Source organism: Stylophora pistillata, chromosome 3 (assembly GCF_964205215.1).
Source record: "Stylophora pistillata chromosome 3, jaStyPist1.2, whole genome shotgun sequence".
Taxonomy (NCBI): domain Eukaryota; kingdom Metazoa; phylum Cnidaria; class Anthozoa; order Scleractinia; family Pocilloporidae; genus Stylophora; species Stylophora pistillata.
In genome coordinates, this window is record NC_142521.1 from 11,584,368 (window position 1) to 11,604,106 (window position 19,739).

At 40.0% G+C, this 19,739-nt stretch overlaps 2 protein-coding genes, 1 long non-coding RNA gene and 1 pseudogene across 3 annotated transcripts; 2 read left to right on the forward strand and 2 right to left on the reverse strand.

Moving 5' to 3' along the window:
* Positions 1-448: 448 nt before the first annotated feature.
* Positions 449-4,524, reverse strand: LOC148734522 (uncharacterized). Its single transcript, XR_015999479.1, has 2 exons — positions 2,497-4,524; positions 449-1,979 (listed from the first exon to the last, which is right to left on the reverse strand). It is a non-coding gene; the product is annotated as an uncharacterized LOC148734522 (long non-coding RNA).
* Positions 4,525-5,772: 1,248 nt separating this feature from the next.
* On the reverse strand, positions 5,773-12,808 carry LOC148734523 (axonemal central pair apparatus protein HYDIN-like). Its single transcript, XM_088755618.1, has 9 exons — positions 12,561-12,808; positions 11,461-11,766; positions 11,003-11,086; positions 10,195-10,404; positions 9,132-9,295; positions 8,412-8,562; positions 7,747-7,977; positions 7,034-7,258; positions 5,773-6,565 (listed from the first exon to the last, which is right to left on the reverse strand). The coding sequence occupies exons 2-9, from the start codon at positions 11,761-11,763 to the stop codon at positions 6,083-6,085; spliced, it is 1,851 nt and encodes a 616-aa protein (XP_088611744.1). The 5' UTR covers positions 11,764-11,766; positions 12,561-12,808; the 3' UTR covers positions 5,773-6,082.
* A 484-nt stretch (positions 12,809-13,292) lies between these two features.
* Positions 13,293-14,052, forward strand: LOC148734524 (contactin-associated protein 1-like; annotated as a pseudogene).
* A 959-nt stretch (positions 14,053-15,011) lies between these two features.
* LOC148734525 (uncharacterized) lies at positions 15,012-19,659 on the forward strand. The gene is made up of 3 exons (XM_088755612.1): positions 15,012-15,628; positions 16,263-16,910; positions 17,705-19,659. The coding sequence occupies exons 1-3, from the start codon at positions 15,325-15,327 to the stop codon at positions 18,844-18,846; spliced, it is 2,094 nt and encodes a 697-aa protein (XP_088611738.1). The 5' UTR covers positions 15,012-15,324; the 3' UTR covers positions 18,847-19,659.
* The last annotated feature ends 80 nt before the right edge of the window (positions 19,660-19,739 follow it).

The following is a 19,739-nucleotide window of genomic DNA, read 5'->3' on the forward strand; positions in this document are numbered from 1 at the left end:
TCGCTACTTAGGTGAGCGAGATCGACGTTCTTCCTCTCTTTAAATTCTGACAGCTGTGTGAAAGACCTCCTTACAATGAAAAACGGTCGATTGTGCTTTTTCAGTGGCGGCTTTAACGCTCGTCCATATTCAGCGCTTATCCTAAACATGGCATCTCTAGCTATCTACAAGACACGCTGCGATGTATTATTCGTCCATGTTCAACACAACAACTGCGCTACCGAGATAGAGAATCGAAAGATCACATTGTTACGCTCGAGGCAGAGTGCGCTAAGTTTGCCAAGTTCTACAATGGACAACAGATCGTACGGCCTCCCGCAAGAGTAAGGACAAGGTCTATCTGTTACAAGCAATGGATAAGTGGCATTGTAGAAAGTTTTCATTCGTCCCTCCATCCAAAGGCCGATGGTATGTAATTTTGCTCTTTTCCGTTCTTCACACACTCGAATAGCTGTTAAAATTAAATTTAATTGCGGGTTGTGCAGTCAAAATGCAACGTCGCCCAACATGGTTTTAGTTAAACCAGCGTCTTCTGAGGCGCTTCCACCAAAATAATTTAGAGGGGAACAACAGCGCTAACCGATTTAATATCTTCTCAAGAACATGTCAAAGTCTATTAAAACGCAGAAATTAAAAATAGTAAGAATTGGTGGTTCATGTTAAAATTCATTAAAGAACACTTCTCAGTTTGGCTCGATAGTGCTGTCACTTTGCACTAGTTGTTCAGTGACTTACTCATTACTTTCAGTATTTGTTCAAGCTTTTCTTCGACGAAATAGGGGACATACAAGAAATCGCAATTCACCTCTAAAACAAAAATAATAACAAGCTCTTCTCCCAATTGGACACCAGATATGACTGCGTAGTAATAATTGCGTAGTATGCGAAGTTGCAGTGTGAGAAAAATAATGAGTGAGGAAAATAATTCTAAGTACTGTACAGCGCGATTTTTAACATAGATTACCTAGCTAAAAGACCTGCTTGTCTTAGATATTTATGATAATATAGGAAGGTCTCCAAGGAATATTAATAACCCGGCGTGTAATTTTGTGATTGACAAAACCTGATAACTCAGGTTTATGTTTGAAAGGGCAAATCATTTAGTACATTTCACTACAGAAGTAAATAATCTCTTAACTTTCGTAATTATTATTTTGGTTTCAGGCAAATTGTGTCGAGTTGAAAGATACTAAGTTCCTGAAACATACATCCAAGCTTTGTTGGCAAGCATGCCGAATGCTTTTATAAGCGTGCGAGGGAAAAAATGCATTTGCGGCCCCCTGTATGGAGAGAAAAATCCAAAGTTTTTTATTACAGGGATGGTAGAGCGAATGTTAATGCAATTCATGTCTAGCTGGGCGCACTATACTCTGTTGCCCTTCATTCCGTTGTAACCAAATTCAGAGGATAAAAAACAACTGGAGAAACTCTTAGAGGGATAATATCTGTGAACTTTCACCATTTCTATGGTCATCAGGAATGACAGAATAAAGCAGTAACTGTTCACAAAAGTCTTAATTCACTTAACTGAAAGAATAATGAGTTGGAGGGAACTAGATCATTTTTTCCCAAGCATCTCTAATAATTCATGATGGAAATAATAATAACATTGATAACAATAATAATGATGATAATAATAATAATAATAATAATAATAACAATGATAAAAATATTTACAATAGTTATAGAAATAATGTTCATTATCCTGATGGTTATGATTCCTATGATTATTTCCATTAATCTAATCATTATTATTATCATTTATATTACTATTATGATTATTTCAATGTTTATCTACGAACAAAATGGTGTTAGTGTTAGTCTAGCTGAATGAGTATCCAAGTGATTGAAACTGGGGCAAAAAAAAAATTAAGAAAAGACAGAAAAACCCCAAAAACTGTTCAGGACTGCAATTCTTGAGTTGGCTCATTGTGAAAGATTTTGGGACTTCACTAAGCTAGTGCTGTCTGTAGTGGGCCCTGTGTCAAAGAGAGAAGAGTAGCAGCTGAATTAATAATAATAATACTAAGGATAATGATAGCAATGATGGACCAAAGTCACCCTATGACTAATAACAGATGATACGTGACAAACAGCATAAGCAACACATTTTTCAAAACAAAAAGAGCAAGCTAAGACTGCCATCAGATAAAAATAACTGTCCATAAAAGACTGACAGCATAGAGCTGAAAAAAATAGGGACTGGTTCTGCCATCAGATAACAACATGTCCATAGACTGACTACCCAAGAGAAACAGAACAGATTGGTGGTTCTGCCATCAGATAACAACAGTCCATGGACTAACTACCCAAGAGAAACATAACCAGGCAGGCGGTTTTGAATCAGAAAACAACTATTAAAGACATTAGCCCTCTGTACAATGTGTCTTAGAAAATCTTCTGCATTCTAACAATCTATTGAAGAGAAAAACTATCAGAAACACTTGAATTTCTATTTGGGGGAAGGGGGCAGGAATTAAATGAAAATCAACTTGCCTCAGCATGCCATCCTCACTGAGCAGCCTATTTCAATCTGAAAATGATGATCACAATCATAAAGATAATGATGATGATAACAATAAGAAATCATTATTATTATCATTTATATTACTATTATGATTATTTCAATGTTTATCTACGAACAAAATGGTGTTATTGTTAGTCTAGCTGAATGAGTATCCAAGTAATTGAAACTGAGACAAAATAATCTCAAGAAAAGACAGGAAAACCCCAAAAACTGTTCAGGACTGCAATTCTTGAGTTGGCTCATTGTGAAAGGTTTTGGGACTTCATTGAGCTAGTGCTGTCTGTAGTGGGCCCTGTGTCAAAGAGAGAAGAGTAGCAGCTGAATTAACAATAATAATAATTAGGACAATGATAGCATTGATTGACCAAAGTGCCTATGACTAATAACAGATGATACGTGACAAATAGCATAAGCAACACATTTTTCAAAACAAAAAGAGCAAGCTAAAACTGCCATCAGATAAAAATAACTGTCCATAAAAGACTGACAGCATAGAGCTGAAAAAAATAGGGACTGGTTCTGCCATCAGATAACAACAGTCCATAGACTGACTACCCAAGAGAAACAGAAAAGATTGGTGGTTCTGCCATCAGATAACAACAGCCCATAATGGACTGACTACCCAAGAGAAACAGATCCACCTGTTAGTTCTGCCATCAGATAACAAAAGTCCATGGACTAACTACCCAAGAGAAACAGAACTAGGCAGGTGGTTTTGAATCAGAAAACAACTACTTAAGACAAGCCCTCTGTACAATGTGTCTTAAAAAATCTTCTGCATTCTAACAATCTATTGAAGAGAAAAACTATCAGAAACACTTGAATTTCTACTTGGGGGGAGGGGGGTAAATAAATGAAAATCTACTTGCCTGAGCATGCCATCCTCATTGAGCAGCCTATTTCAGTTTTAAATGATTCAATCACAATCATAAGATAATGATAACAATAACAAAATCATTAATAATAATGATAATTATAATAATCATAACAATAATTACAATGACAAAGTCCGTGTTAGTCTGGCCTCTACCTTGCAGAAAATACAGCCCACCAACTGAAGCTGAATTCTGTATAGTTATAGGAATTGTGTTGCAATTGGTCATTGAGGCACTCAAGCCACCTCACCACGACAAGGTACGAACATTGAGGTGGAAAAAAGGGGTCTGTAAAATTGACTCCATGCTGATTCGAGATGAGAAATCCGTATTCGAAGCTTCTTCAGTTCCACTCCAAGGGAATTTACTCTAGCTGATCTTTCGGTAGGTTAGGAAGCGAGCTCTTCGGAGTCGTGACTGAGTTTGGCGCCAAAAGATCAATTTTTCGCGCCTTCGGGCTCAAAGTCTAGTGTGGCGGAGTTCACCAGATTTACGATAGTCATAAATCCCGCAGATTTAATAAGTTCGTCGGGGATTGTTTTATTACGAAGAAGATAGACCAGCTATTAGACCGAACGTGAACACAACGTGAACGAGGTCGGGAACCTGGCTAACCCCACTACTCCGAACGATGATTTGGCCGGCTGAAGTTCCCGCGCCGCCACACTTTGGATTTCGTCGGGAAATATCTTAAATACATCGCGTATGAAATATTTGCGCAAAGGAACGTCACATACCTCTTTCAAAAGTAGATATCAATGCTTGCAAGGGTCAAGTGTGGCACTTGTAATCCTGCAAAGACTCTGCGTGGTTAAGTTAGCCGGTGGAAAGCCGCACGTCGAAAATCCGACTGCCTCTATAACTTCATTTCGAATGGTTTCGAAATCGAAAACATGATGCTTTTCGACATTTCGACATTAAAAATCTCGTCGAGGTTTAATATTATAATATTGGTAAGAATTTAACCAGGATACGAGGCCAAGTCGTGCGATCGCCACAGGTTTTGTACCAAAACAATAACATCGTGTACTATGATCGCAAAGCGTGAACACTGATCGATCCACCAAGTGACGCAATACTGGAAATTCGATACGGTTGTTATTCAGGTCGTACGGCACATGAAAATTGCGATATCTTTTGTTACTGTTTTGTGGCAAACCAAGCGAAAGAATCATACCCAAATAATTGAAAGAGAGGCTTTTTCGAATACGGCGCCTCGCAGGTATTGCCTCTTCTGTGAAAAGGAAGGATCTTTGAAAGACTACGTGATTAGAAATGTCGTTATAAGGAAACAGGCAGAAACAGAGAAAACGCAGTATTTTATGACCATTACGCGCACAGCAAACTTCATTTCATTTCATGATTTTGATTTTCATTGCCAACAGATGACCCCGCGATAACTCGCACGCAATCGCGTATCTCTCGTGGATTCGTGGGCGCTAATCTGTGTAATTACATTGTGGTGTAATTAATGTGATGACATCCACCCAACACCTTCTTCCCCAAACCTCGGCATCAGTTTACGATGCCTGCTGAGAATTTTTTTCTTGAGCAAAGCTCGTCATACTAGACCTGTCCCTTCCAGTCGTCTGTTCCCTGTTACAGATTTACTAACAGCAGATCCACTCCTCTCGCTTTTAATATAATAGAATAATAATATATATCGATTTCCATAGCGCATTTCCATGGAAGGCTCTAATGCGCTTTACAACACTGTGCGGGGGACTTTTCCAGACTGCTGGTGGCAGTTTACAATAAATAAAGAAGAAATTTTATAAAAGAGCCCCCCCCCCCCCTTTTCTTCTTTTTGACCTCTCTCTGAACCACTCTAACTACTACTCTGAGTTATAATGACTGACTCTTACACAGATTCTGACTACTGGGACTCTTACTCCCTAAGTATGATTGACTGACCACGAACTCTGCTGTATATTCGTTATCGGTAGGCATGAGTGAGTATGCGGGCCAACATTCACTGACCCGGAAACGTTTGATGTCAAGTCTTTTACCGCAGAAGTCAAAACAAGATCTTTAAAACCAAACTAATCGAGTCCACTCATAGATGTTAACGATACAATCAAAATCAGGAATGTCATTCTGAGGGCTAAAACCCAAATAATATCAGACTCTAAATATAAACAAATCACTTCAATCATAACTACCGGTACTTCAAAACATTAACATAAACTACAGGAAATAAAAGTGCTTTCATTTCTTTGATTGGTAACATTTAGGATGTTTTTAAACAATAACTTGTATGTCTCCAGCGATTGACGTCTCACGTATTAAAATCAGTATTTATGCCTTAGGTATTTTTAGTAGTCGTAACAGCCCAAAAGATCTCGGAAGAAGACAAGACCAAAACACCCCTTATACACACAACTTTATAATTTTTATTTTTTAAGTTTTTTAGGCTGGACTTTACACATCTTGAACGATATAAAAGCAACTTAAATAACCGCTATAATATAAAAAAAATGACCTCAACCACAAAATTTGTGCATGAAAAACCACGTATATATAGAAGAAGTAAAGGTAAGTGCGCACTTAATGCATGCCTGAGCGTATTTCAAATTAAAAATGTGAAATGAATGATATCTACACGTTAAAGTACCACATCGGGTCCAATAAAATAGAACTCTGTCATTCAAATGAAACGGAAAGCTAACAAAATGCAATATCACGGAGTGACGCCCTTCAGATAGAAGGTCCAAGTAACATTCCCAGCACCACCTGCACTCCTCGGACACGTGACCATGAGCCTACCCATGCGTGGAGCCTTAGAGCTTCCTTGATTTCCCTCGAAACCAACGATGACATTATGAGTCTTCTTAGCGCGAATGGTCTCGCTCGCCCTCACATTGAAACAAGGACTATCCACGCAGAAAGTGAACTGAGTAGTGTGTGAAAACACGTTTTTAAACGGTATTGAGGTTGTTGCACCCGCTTTGATCGAGTAAGGGCCCTGAGGTTTTGGAGGACTGCAGTGACCAAACAGAGGGAACACGTATTCTCCTCCCACTGGAGAGAAAACAGTCAGAGTAGCGCGAGTATCACCCAGACGAGATGGTTCATACGTCACTTCCACACCCACCTCTGTTCCACCACTTGACGCAGAGGCTGCCGTGATGTTCTTTTCAACATGGAAATCAGTGTTGTCCACCTTCAGAGAAAGCAAACTCGATTAGTGAAAAACTGCAGTAAATCACACAATTCTTCTCAAAATCGATTACACTAAATATCACATTTTGGGGATAAACCAAAAAAGGATTTTGACCGCACCTAGCAACGAGCAAAATTGCCTTCAACGTGAGTGGACTGCAAAATATTAGTGAGATTAAAAAGAAAATAAAAAAACGAATAAACGGGATGAATTAATTAAAAGGAACGTGGATTTTGATGATGGAAAAGATTAACAGGGCAGATATTCTCAGGATGTGGAGACCTAATAATTTCCAACCAGGTCTCATCGCTCTTTGTTCCACTACAATTTTACCCTTGTTATAATTTTTTTCGGGAGCTCATCTCCACGATGAACTGTGTAATTCAATTCCCGCGCTTTTAATCTGGTCTTAGACTACGCTCAAAACCATGTAAACACCACGCAAAAAAGATGGAAAAATGGTTTTACCCTGCAGCTGTACTCGACTTTAGACTTGGCAAAGTTAACAAATCGGCAGGTCTGACTTTGACTGGTCCCCAGGCCCGCACGGAAGTGGACAGCCGCCTCCGTTCCGGCTGGTGTTGCGGTCAGTTTGAGGTCATACTGATACACGCCTAATTCTGAACTGCTGAAGGAGAGTCGACCAGTCAACTCACCGGCCTTCAGTGGTAGGTACTCAAACATACACGAGCCCTGGAATCAACAGACGAAAAGGAACTAAATGTGAGCTCGATCACTGCTAAAGCTTGCTGTGGAAGTTTTGATACTGACTTCCCAAATCCTGTCAATAATGCAATGAATTTTCGCACTACAGGCAGCAGAGAAAATTGGTATATTAGAAGTAATGAGTTAATGCGAATTTGGCTAGCCCTCTTTCCTCAGCTACAACTTTCTAAAAAAATTAAAGTAACACGAGTGTCTATTAAAGTTGCGTAATTGACTTCATTTCTACTTCAAACGTGAAAGACTGCTGGAAGGTGAGAAAACTTTTAATAATAGGGAGAAATGATAAAGGAGAACTCGGAACTACATCGATGATAACAGTATTGAAAAGTGAAATAGTCATTACAAGTAAGATAACTGATTTAACGAAGCACCACATCTAAAATTGAGATACAACAAGCCGTTATAACCAAAAAGAATCTTAGCCTTAAGTATTTTAAAACAAGTCAGCTACCAACCTCAGATAAAGGTGGAACGGTGAAACTTGGCGGCAGCTGGATGTCAGCCACGGAGCACTGAGAGATGAATGTCACAGGGGTACTGAGGGGATTGTGTAATGTCACCACATGAGACGTGCTCTTACGTATGGGCGTGGACAAGTCAATGGTAGCCATTACACCTGGCGGCACTGCCTTGAAAGTCACATAATAAAACAGATATTCTCCGCTCTGTTCATTCCGGAATATAACCTGCGAGTTGAAGATCCGTAAGTTAACAGCAGAATCGGAGAAGAGCAACGACGGCAAAATTCGAGTAACTGCACAAACAGTCTATAATTAAGATAAAGATTTTACCAACCAGTCTCTCGCACTGATAGTAAATTACGGTTATCACTACAGCAACTAAGAAACTCGTCGCCGTTTAAATTAAAAATAAAAACATTCCGCGCTCTCGTTGAGAGTGTTTCCTTACTCTTAAAAAAACTATTTGTTCAACTGACCACGGTGCGTTCCACGATAAAATTGCAAAGAAAAACTAACGTAAAATAAAAGTAATACCATGGCCTTTTACCTTATACGAACGTCATATTTCCACCTGATGCACCAAATTAATTTCGGCAAAAACTCCACGAGTCTGAGGCATTGAATTTAGTACTAAAAAGTGACTCTATTTATTTTTTTACCTTAGCACTGAATGTTCCCTCTTTATGTGCAAAGAAGTTCAATTTGTATTCTCGTTTGGAGAGACCCGGAACATCAATGTAGTCCAGTCCCTTTAGTGTTGTAGCACTGTCTGGTTTGTCAGGCTTCAGTATCTCTATTATTACTCGGAATCTAACGTAACAATATTTGTAATGGTGTTGAATTAATATAATGTAAGGCATATGTGCGGCAAAAAGCTTCAACACAACTACAAACACTATATTTACCACGATAGTTTTCTAAGTAAAAACTATTTTTTGAAGAATGGGTCAAAACAAATTAATGCAGGTAAAATTAATTTCCCTTAAAAAAATTGCGTTGGAAGGGGTTTAAACGACGCCGAGGCTGTCATCATTTTCAATACTTGCAGGTCAGATGTTGTGGGTTGGTTTTAGTGTGAGACGGGTGTGAAAGCTTAATCATGTTTTATTACCAAATAGTGTAACTTACTGCTGGGGTCACAAAAGGATAGATACTTTTAATAATTGAAATTTCAAAGAGCTTTTCAAAGATCAGAGAGCTAATTTAACTCTTTAACACTGAAATTGCGCCCAGTTAGAAATTCGCTCAAAACGATACTAGTGAACCGCCGACTTCTGTATCCAGCAAATCAACAATTTTAAAATAACTTAACTTTTAAAATTACGTATTCTTTGGCTTAATCAAACAGTACACGAAAGAAGAGCAGCCATTTCACGAACCTTTGAGGTCTTCGCAGCCAGTTAGTGACAGTAAGCATTTCAGTGTAAGACGTTTTACAGGGCACGTCTCTCTGAATGTTGTTAACCGGCTTGGGACCCTCTGCGTTTCCGGTCACGTTATACAGGAGACCACTGCCGTCCGGGAGAGCGAAAAAGACTGAGCCCTGAAACAGAAATATGCAACCCTTAAATACTTAAATCACATAACTCGGTGAAAAAAAAAAAAAAATGTAACTGTACGATCATCCAGCCTGCAGCTCTATTTAGAAACAGGAAAACTTTCGGATTTTACTGAGTGTTCGGTGAGCATAGGGTTCTACTGCTTATCCGATAGCTTTTTTTGCTCCTGCTGAGCGTGACATCACGACCTCATATCAGATGTCCTACAAAATGATTTCCTTAACTCATAGTTTGTTTAAAAAATGCCTTTGTAGGTAGGGTTGTACAAATGAACTACTAAAATAAGCTAAAAGCTTGAGTATCTCCAACCGAACTTGACAAGTGAACTGATCCTGGTGGGAATAATTTAGTTTTGAGTAAAAAAGGAAATTCTAACCTGATTGCTCTCCATAAGGAAATTTTTAGTTCAGTTACTGAGTTTAACAAAACGCGAACTTTCAAGTTTCATCTTGGTAACCTTAATCTTTGTTATGACAAAAATTAGCTTCAACACCGTGAAAAAAGAAGAGGGAGATTTTGAGGTTTACAGAGATTGACATAAAAACAGCTAGGCAGGCAAAGTTTGAAGGAATGGCTGAAATCCTCTAGATATCTACGAGTTGCATTATTAGATTGTGCAAGACACTTGATATCGTCATAGAGTGAACAGAGTGGTAGTCTGGGGCGGGAAAATGAGGATTAGGTAATTAAAATGGAGTGATGCGGGGAATGACGCTTGTGGACGGCGCCAGAATGGGGAAAAACAATATTTTAACGTTCAATAAAAAATGGAAGCTCTTTCTTCCCAAGCAATTAAAATCAACGCCATGCAGTGCTGGAAACGTAGCGCAAAGCACTGCAATGCGATGAGAAATGAAATCAGTGATAAAGGAACTACTCTTACCAGATGTTTCTTTCCTTCCTGAGTCATAGTATGTGGTCTGTAAGTTAACTCGTAGTTTTTACTCTGCTGTGGCTCCACCGTGATGGTGTCAGGACCAGACCAGAATTCACCGTCAATTACAGGCCGCAGCATCCATAACTGGTTTGTTCGGTTATGTATGACAAGATTACGCGTGTCACGAGTGCGTACATGGGTCGTAAAGTGAAGCATCTAAGAGAAAGGAGGGCAAGTGAACACAACGAAAACAAAGTAAGGGTAAACTTTTGTAAGCACAGTGATCTTCCGCCCTCTAAAGGACCTCTGACCTCTGTCTGTTTATTTTTGCCAGTAGGTTTTCGTGTTTGAGTTTCGCGTTATGGCACAGCCGCTCATGGAAAAAGATATCCATTGTTTGTCGTATAATCCTTTGTTTATATGTTTGAGCAAGGAGAAATTAAGCAGTGAGTGTAAGTGTGTGCTGGTGTGGACCTGCCAGCAAGATAATAGGTGCCCTTATTGGTCGGGGTTTATGAGTTCCCTTCTTAGTATAACAATGAAAATCTAAAAGCAATCAGCGAAGACTACAATGTCTACCCATTCGTTGATGAATGTGAAGAGCCAGCACATTCTTCTCAGGCACTTCAAGAACCTGAGTGTTAATCAGGCCTGATACTCCTCGCCCTACACTGCCGTCCGGCGCTCGATAATTTGAGCTAACCAGGCGGCTTTTGCATGGGTACCTGGCGCAAGGCTAAAAACATAACCCTTGTGTTTCTAGTTTTTCCTCGGTATGAGTGGTTTTCTTTTTAAAGTAGCTAGGATGTTTTACCTCCTTTAAAGGTGTCTGTGGGATACAGCTTCCCGTCAAAACGAGCTTCAGTGCTTTGCCTCCTTCAATGGCACAACGCAAACTCTGTTGAGTAAAACACAAACGACAGTCAGGTATCACAGAGAAGCAAAATTATTGGTTTCTAAAAAAAGTCTTGATCTGAGTCGGCATGTTAGGGAAATAATAAGTTGATATAGATATCTGGTTAGTCAGTGATCCACAGGAAATTTTTGAAGGCAAACAAACTGCCGAGAGAAACTTTGAAAAGCTAACATTTCACACGATGACTACTCACGGTGTAGAAGTAAAATCACGGGTGTTCATTGATTACGGTGATTTAACACTGTTCTAGCTGAGTAATCTTCGCTTGTGGACGTAGCTTGGGAAAATAATGCCAAATCAACAAAATAATAATACTTATAATTATCTGCAAGTTCCCGAACAGATGTGCTTCATACCTCGTATCTTATATCATGATTCACTACAGTGGGATGGAACACGATCTCGAAGGAAACTTCCATTCCAGGTGAAATGTAACCTTTAACTGGTGAGACAGAAAAATCAGGTTGGAACTTTTCTACATTCCAAGTAAATGCTGCTCCGATGTCTCCTGTGTTGTGCATGATTAGCTTTCTTGTGCTTCGACTGCCGAGTACCACAGCGCCAAACGGCACCGAGTCGCTGTCCAACGTGATCTCTATTCCTTGGCAAGAGCCAGTTACGACAAAGATTGGTTGGGACATGCCGGCGCACTCCAACATCACCTACAACGTCAAGAATAAACGGACAATTACACAAAAATCCAAAAATTAAACCGGATAAAGTTGAGCAATAATTAAAAGATTGTCGAAAGTAATTCGGGATTGCTTTGGTTTTCATTAAATAGCTCTGTAATTGGTTCAGAAAAAAACTCACGCCACTTTCTCAACCAATCAGATTCAAAACTTAGACCAATCGCAACGTGGTCACTCGCATTTTCCCGCGCTTCAGAAAATGTTCTCGTTTTTTGCTCCGAGTTTTCATTGGCTTTCCGTGATACTTTCCTCGCTCTGATTGGCTGGCGGTTGTGGTTACTATGGTTTTGTTTTGACAACACTACATCGAACAGCGCTCCGTGTGAATTTTAAGGTTGCCAATCATGCAATATTTTTGAACGAAGCACCGGCCAATATCTACATATCATATTTAAAGCATCTGTGAATATTCATTGTTTTCAACGAGGATGTGTTGAATTTTTATCATATCTTGAGAAGGTTTTTGGTACATGGACGAAAGAAAATATTCAAGCTATGATGGACTTACGTGTTTAAAGACAGGAGAAGATGGGAGGTTGGCTAAATCACAGGGTTTTATGATGCAGAAAAAAATTATTAACTATGACATGGTGCGCCACATTGTGCAAGAAACAAAAGAGAGTTTTGATAGATGCAGGATAAAAAAAAACAACCACGAGCCGCTGTTGGCGGAAAAATACCGTCAATAGGCACAGAAAAGAGCGTAACAGAATAGCATCTTTACAAAATAAAAAATCTTAAAGACTATCGAGCCGTTAATTTACCTCTTCAGTAAACTGTGGTATGCGTGTTTTCGGTTTGAAAACAACTCCACACCACACGTGCCGCCATTAGCCCTGAGAGTGATTTCCGAAGAGGGGCTAATAGTAAGAATGTTTGCTTGTTGAAGCGCCACTACAGCTGGTGTAATGGCCACGGTAAAAGTAATTGGTGCAGGACTGCGGTTCACTAACTTCAAACTTCGCTGATTTGTTTGACCGACACGCAGGGCTCCAAAGTTTACTTTTCTGTCTGAAGGATTGGCGACTTCTACCTACGAGGAATAACAAACAAGAACTGTCAAGGTTCCAGCACCTTAAGAACTCTGGCCAAAAATTTTCAAGTTCGTTATTTGCACTCCTTTTTTATCGTCTCCATCCTTCACCACTTTTGGTATTCCCTAACTTATCAACACCTCTTTTGTCTTTTTTACGTTAAAGAACCACTTCTTTTTGTTGTCTGCTCCTTCCTCAAGTTTTTATGCAGTTTGGCTAGAGGCAAAACATCAATTTAAAAGTCGTTGTGTAGTTCTCCTAAAGCCCTTTTGGTTACTTCTTCTTTACAGTCCGGTGTTACCCTTCAACTAGTTCGTTGCAAAATTCTAAGGCGTGGCAAATTCTTAGCCGGTGCCGGAAAACAAGCTGTTCTGAGACCTTATCCAGTTGTTATGCCTTGTGTGCCCTGTTATGCCTTGGTTGACAATATCTACGTTGTAGGTGATGTTGGAGTGCGCCGACATGTCCCAACCAATCTTTATCGTAACTGGCTCTTGCCAAGGTATAGAGATCACGTTGGACAGCGACTCGGTGCGGTTTGGCGCTGTGGTACTCGGCAGTCGCGGCACAAGAAAGCTAATCATGCACAACACAGGAGACATCGGAGCAGCATTTACTTGGAATGTAGAAAAGTTCCGATATCAGACACCAGACTAGCGTAAGTGGCAGTTACGTTAGTGATCCAGATGGCGCTGGAGGACTGGCACCATTTACAGTTTATTGTGACATGAGTGACAAGTATGGAGTTGGCGTGACATTGATTAGTCACGGTAGTGAAATCAGGACATTGGTGACTGGTTATGGCCCACTGGGGAGTTACTCACGTGACATTCATTACTCTGGAGCGAGTCTGTCTCAGCTGGCGAGTCTCACCAGAGTCTCCCCACACTGTGAGCAGTATATTAAGTATGAGTGTAACAACGCAGTCATATTTGGCGGTATCGGATACTCTTGGTGGGTGTCACATAATTCTGCAAGGATGCATTACTGGGGCGGAGCAGCATCAGGTAGTGATAAATGCGCATGCGAGATGACCAATTCCTGTCCACGTTTAAACGCAGCTTGTAACTGTGATGCAAGTGACAACGTTTAGCGTGAAGACAGCGGTTTGCTCACCGATAAGGTACATCTTCCTGTCAAACAGCTCAGGTTTGGACATACAAGTCGTGGAAGTGATTACTACACATTGGGGAAATAAAAATGTTATGGAATTTCTAAGTGAATAAGACCGAATACTTCCAAATTTTTTACGTGTGACAGGTGGCTTAAATTAGAAATGAAAGGTAAACGCCATAAGTTGGTAGCCATAGACAACTGTATCAACTCTATGATTAGCCCTCATTAGAACGGTGCAGCCACTAATTTTTCCCACTGGCAATAAATTACACTTTCGAGCAAGGACAAAACCTGGATCTAACTGATCCATGAGGTAAATATTTTAGCTGTGGCGGAATTCGATATCCTAACTTTCGTTGCCACTTGGACAACTCCGAGCTCATGGCGTTTTTAATTAGCTTTATGCGACACAAGACTTTAATCACGAGCCTTTCTCAGTTACTGACTATATCTTTGCCTAAGGTGCAGATACGCTCAGAATAAAGCATCCCCATTGTCTCTGAATACGTTTTTTGCACAGTAGCAATCATGATAATGGTGCAGGAGGCAAAAGCGTAAAGAACAAAGCACAGATTTTTTTTTTTTTGCATCGGGTCTGTTAACCAAAATCACGTCGAGCGAAAGTTTGGCCTCTCAGGCAGACCCGCTAAATATTCCCGCCACCTAACAACCTTGTCTTTATTTCTCTTGCTTGTAACAAAAGCTTCTAGGAATCTAATCGGGATATTGTTTTTTGTGACGTGCTGTGCAGGAAACTTTAAGACTTCTCGATTCGAAGAGGATACGTTTGACCTCATTTAAAATAACAGTAGACTTCCCGTTGTACTCAAACACAAACTTTCTGTACTAAATAACATGACACCAGGAAATGTTCGTTTTAGGCACTAGAGAGAGAGAAATTAAAATCTTAAGGTCTTCATTTCTTTGAAGATAGTTATGACGTCGATTAAGATGTTACAAAGTACTTGTTTAACCCAAACATGAACTTTCTTCAAACAATAAAATACCATCTTTCTGCGCATTGTAGCAGCAGGAAATTGTTGTCATCATGCGTGAAACAGAGACTGATTAGGTTAAACCTCTTAGAAGATTGAGTTGACCTCACTTAAATTTAAGACTAAACTTCCCGTTTCACTCAATCACGAATTTTCAGCCAGCGATAAACATATCAGCTTTCTATTTACGTGCATCTGTTCATGTCTCTATTAGTTTTAGCTCCAAAGGAAGTCAAAATAAGCGACTTCGTTCCTTTAGAGGTGAAGTTGAAAACATATCAATTGACCATCGGCCTTACTCGCATGACAGCTGAACTTAACTTAAGCCAAGCAGAACTGCAGTAAGGAAATTATCGAGTGAAGCGAAAAATGTCCCGCTAGTTATGTCTCATATCAAGAGTAATTTTGGGAACACTGTGAAGATGAAAGAAACAGAAAAAGAACAGAAGCTGACGAACAGAAAACAAACATTGAACCGCTTGTGTTCTGGGTCAGGCCTCTTGTTGTCTGTTTTCTGTTGTGTCGCGTTAATTCATCAGGAGCTCAGAATACAAGAAAACCATCAACTGATTTTAAACTCAGCAAAGTCAATTTCAAAGATGGAGACAGAAATCCTTGGAATAGTACAGCCGAGTAATAAAGGATGGAATAGTATGGAACCTGGGGAAACGATGCGGGCGACCAAAGGTAACTTTTATCTTTTTATGTGTTGAGCCGGATACGACTTGTTGAAACTACGGCAGATTTTAAAATGAAAACCTCATCGACATCCCGCAGGTCTTTCTATTTTCAAGAGCTTTATTTATTAGGATGATGAAATAAGTAGCTAAAATTCAAGATAAAAAACAGTTCAGCTTTAAGCCAAAAAAGACCTCAAAAGGTCATGATAGTTGATAAGAGTCTCAACTATTACGCGGTTTTGAACACGATCTATCAGCCGAGGATGCACCATCATTAACTATCATCCCCATTTGAGTGGGAGTTTGCTGACTCGTCTTCATAGAATGCGAAATGTCTTGTTTTCCTATAATTTTCCTCTAATTGATAGTTCGGCTTATCTAAAATTTGCTTTGCCTTGTTTCAACTATTCAACTCGGGACCGACCCTTTCCTTGAAATAGTGAAAGGATCAGCTAGATTCGACGGAAAACAACCTCGAGTTCAATACAGCCATAGAATTTATTAATACAAGACATAGGAATTCATCTTCGATACCGCAGTGATCCTTTTTGTTACCCTACATTTTATATCATTCTAAGATGGTCAAAGGTTGGTTATGAACGTAATTCTACTTTATGCATGTGAAAGACTTTATTTTTCAGGTGGAGGGGAAAACCCAAAGCGACAAAAACGCACCGCTCTGAATGTTTTAATACAGAATTCAACATCCTCTGAATTACAAAGGCTAATCAAAAAAGAACTTAGTCTTCTGCAAAACCAACTTTGTGCGAAGGACAACACGCAGTGTCGCCCAGGACCAAAAGGTAACAGGGGTCGACGAGGTAGAGCGGGAACACGAGGAAAACCGGGTCCCCCTGGAAAACCAGGCCGAGAAGGACGTCCTGGTAATCACGGGCTAATAGGACCTCAGGGGCCGAAAGGTATTAAGGGGGATATCGGAGTAGCGGGGCAAACCGGTCCCAGAGGGCCACAAGGCCCTCCAGGTGTGAAAGGTGCCAAAGGCGAGCCGGGTCAGTCCCTATCGGCTCCATTCATGCTCCAGCGTCCTGTTGAAATGACGGTTAATGAAAGTCATACAGCTATTTTCAAATGTATGGCAGATGGCAGTCCAAAGCCAAAAGTCACGTGGTCTAAGTTGGATTCATCACTTCCTGTTGGACGTCACGTACTAGGATCCAATGGCCAGCTGATTGTTAGGGACGTTAGACCGGATGACGAGGGAGTTTACTCTTGTAGAGCTGAAAGTATTTTGGGACAAGTGAACGCCTCGGCGAAGTTGTCTGTCCATTGTAAGTCAGTTTCTTTCTTTTCCAAATAGAGGACGATTCTCTTTTATCGCAGATGATGTTTGCACATTGATGATTATGCATAGCCTATTTGGCAAATTTGACGAAATTCCGTCAAACTATGTGGATGTTTATGGATTTGTCGATTTTGGCGAAATTCTGTCAGAATCGTTACTTTCGCCAAATTCGTTGTTTTCACGAAATTTGTCAACTTTAATGGGGCCCTTCTGACAAGGTCATATGTATTCATTGGGATAATTTCGTCAACAACCTTGACTAAATTTCGTCAGAATCGCCACTTTGAGAAGCTTTTCACAGACTGACAAATTTCGTCGAACCTGTCAAAATCAATGATAATAATGAAATAACGATAATGACAATCTTTAGACAGGGTACGTTCTCACAAAAGTGGTTTTCAGAACGGCGCTGTTAAAATGTAACTTAAAAAAGTAAAATAAAAGAGCAAATTCGAGAGCAAAGATAAAAGGATGAGATTGCTACATAAGGGTTACGTAAGGGTTATTAGAAAAAAGATAAAAATTGAAAATTGACAAAATGCTACGATAAAACTGCACTTTCTTTTTAAACAATGGAATTGATCGACAAAATTTCGTTAAATTCGTCATTTTCGTTACAGCATACATTACTGGACATCATTTGCATAGCGGAAAGTATTTTAATTTTGAAACAACTAAATATTTACTGTTCTTCTTTCTTTTGTTCTTGTCTATGATGATTCAGGAGACAACTTTCATTGTCTTAACAACTCATGCTCCTTTCTCTTGCAATGTTTACAGTCGCTCCTACGATCATTTTGCCATCTAACGAAGTGTTAGCTGAGGGAGAACAAAATGTTTCTATCGCCTGCAGTGCTACTGGTCAGCCTCAGTCTAATATTACGTGGTCTAAGGCGTTTGGGATCTTGCCAATGGATAGAGCCGAAGTGATTGATGGAACGCTAAATATTTATAACGTAACAAAAAATGACAGAGGAACATACATCTGTAGAGCGGAGAACATTCTCGGATCAGCAGTAGACACGTTTCACCTGATGGTGTTTTCTCGTCTACGGTTTAAAGCTCGGCCCCCTAAAGAAATGACTTTTAGGGCTGGCTCAACTGTTCATCTGCCGTGTGTGATCGAGAGCGACTTGAAAACTACAATCAGTTGGACGAAGCAGGGCGAGTCTTCTTTACCTGCAGGGTCAAATGTCCTACAGAATCAAACGCTGGTAATAAAAAACGTTAGAAAATTACACGAAGGTTCTTACACCTGTAGAGCAGGTAATGTTCTGACACAAATTGAAACCAAAGTCAAAATTAATATTACGGTGAAACCAACGTCTTGTTCTGTGTTAAGAAAATACGCCACCACTAGAAGTGGAAATTACGTCATCGATCCCGATGGCGAGGGACCTCTAGCACCGTTTACAGTATACTGTGACATGAGTGACAAGAATGGAGTTGGCGTGACAGTGATTAGTCACGATAGTGAAAGCAGGACATTGGTGACTGGTTATAGCCCACCGGGGAGTTACTCACGTGACATTCATTACACTGGAGCAAGTCTGTCTCAGCTGGCGAGTCTCACCAGAGTCTCCCCACACTGTGAGCAGTATATTAAGTATGAGTGCTACAACGCAGTCATATTTGCCGGTAACGGATACTCTTGGTGGGTGTCACGTGATTCTGTAAAGATGAATTACTGGGGTGGAGCAGCATCAGGCAGTGGTAAATGCGCATGCGGAATGACCAATTCCTGTCCACGTTCAAACACAGCTTGTAACTGTGATGCAAGTGACAATGTTTGGCGTGAAGACAGCGGTCTGCTCACCGATAAGGTACATCTTCCTGTCAAACAACTCAGGTTTGGAAGTACAAATCGTGGAAGTGGTTACTACACACTAGGGAAATTAAAATGTTATGGAATTTCTAAGTGAATAAGACCGAATACTTCCAAATTTTTTACGTGTGAAAGGTGGCTTAAATTAGAAATGAACGGTAAACGCTATAAGTTGGTAGCCATAGACAACTGTATCAACTCTAGGATTAGCCCTCATTAGAACGATGCAGCCATGCACGAATTGTTCCCACTGGCAGTAAATTACACTTTCGAGCAAGGAGAAAACCTGGATCTAACTGATCCATGAAGCAAATATTTTAGCTGTAGCGGAAGTTGATACCTTAACTTTCGTTGCCACTTGGACACCTCCGAGCTCATGGCGTTTTTAATTAGCTTTATGCGACACAAAACTTTAATCACGAGCCTTTCTCAGTTACTGACTATATCTTTGTCTAAGGTGCAGATACGCTCAGAATAAAGCATCCCCATTGTCTCGGAATACGGTTTTTGCAGAGTAGCAATCCTGATAATGGTGAAGGAGGGAAAAGCGTAAAGAACAAAGAACAGGTTTTTTTTTGCATAGGGTCTGTCAACTAAAATCACGTCGGGCGAAAGTTTGGCCTCTCAGGCAGACCCGCTAAATATTCCCGCCACCTAACAACCTTGTCTTTATTTCTCTTGCTTGTAACAAAAGCTTCTAGGAATCTAATCGGGATATTGTTTTTTGTGACGTGTTGAGCAGGGAACTTTAAGACTTCTCGATTCGAAGAGGATACGTTTGACCTCATTTAAAATAACGATAAACTTCCCGTTGTACTCAAACACAAACTTTCTGTACTAAATAACATGACACCAGGAAATGTTCGTTTTAGGCACTGGAGAGAGAGAAATTAAAATCTCAAGCTCTTCATTTCTTTGAAGATAGTTATGACGTCGATTAAGATGTTTACAGAGTACTTGTTTAACCCAAACATGAACTTTCTTCAAACA

Excerpts from the sequence above, each read along its gene's own strand:
- LOC148734525 (XM_088755612.1), top strand. The coding sequence starts at position 15,325 with ATGTCTCATATCAAGAGTAATTTTGGGAACACTGTGAAGATGAAAGAA. Across the intron at positions 15,629-16,262 it reads AACGATGCGGGCGACCAAAG|GTGGAGGGGAAAACCCAAAG; the intron begins GTAACTTTTATC and ends TTTATTTTTCAG. Across the intron at positions 16,911-17,704 it reads GGCGAAGTTGTCTGTCCATT|TCGCTCCTACGATCATTTTG; the intron begins GTAAGTCAGTTT and ends CAATGTTTACAG.
- LOC148734523 (XM_088755618.1), bottom strand. The coding sequence starts at position 11,763 with ATGTTGGAGTGCGCCGGCATGTCCCAACCAATCTTTGTCGTAACTGGC. Across the intron at positions 11,087-11,460 it reads ATCATGATATAAGATACGAG|AGTTTGCGTTGTGCCATTGA; the intron begins GTATGAAGCACA and ends TTTACTCAACAG. Across the intron at positions 9,296-10,194 it reads AGGAAGGAAAGAAACATCTG|GGCTCAGTCTTTTTCGCTCT; the intron begins GTAAGAGTAGTT and ends TTTCTGTTTCAG.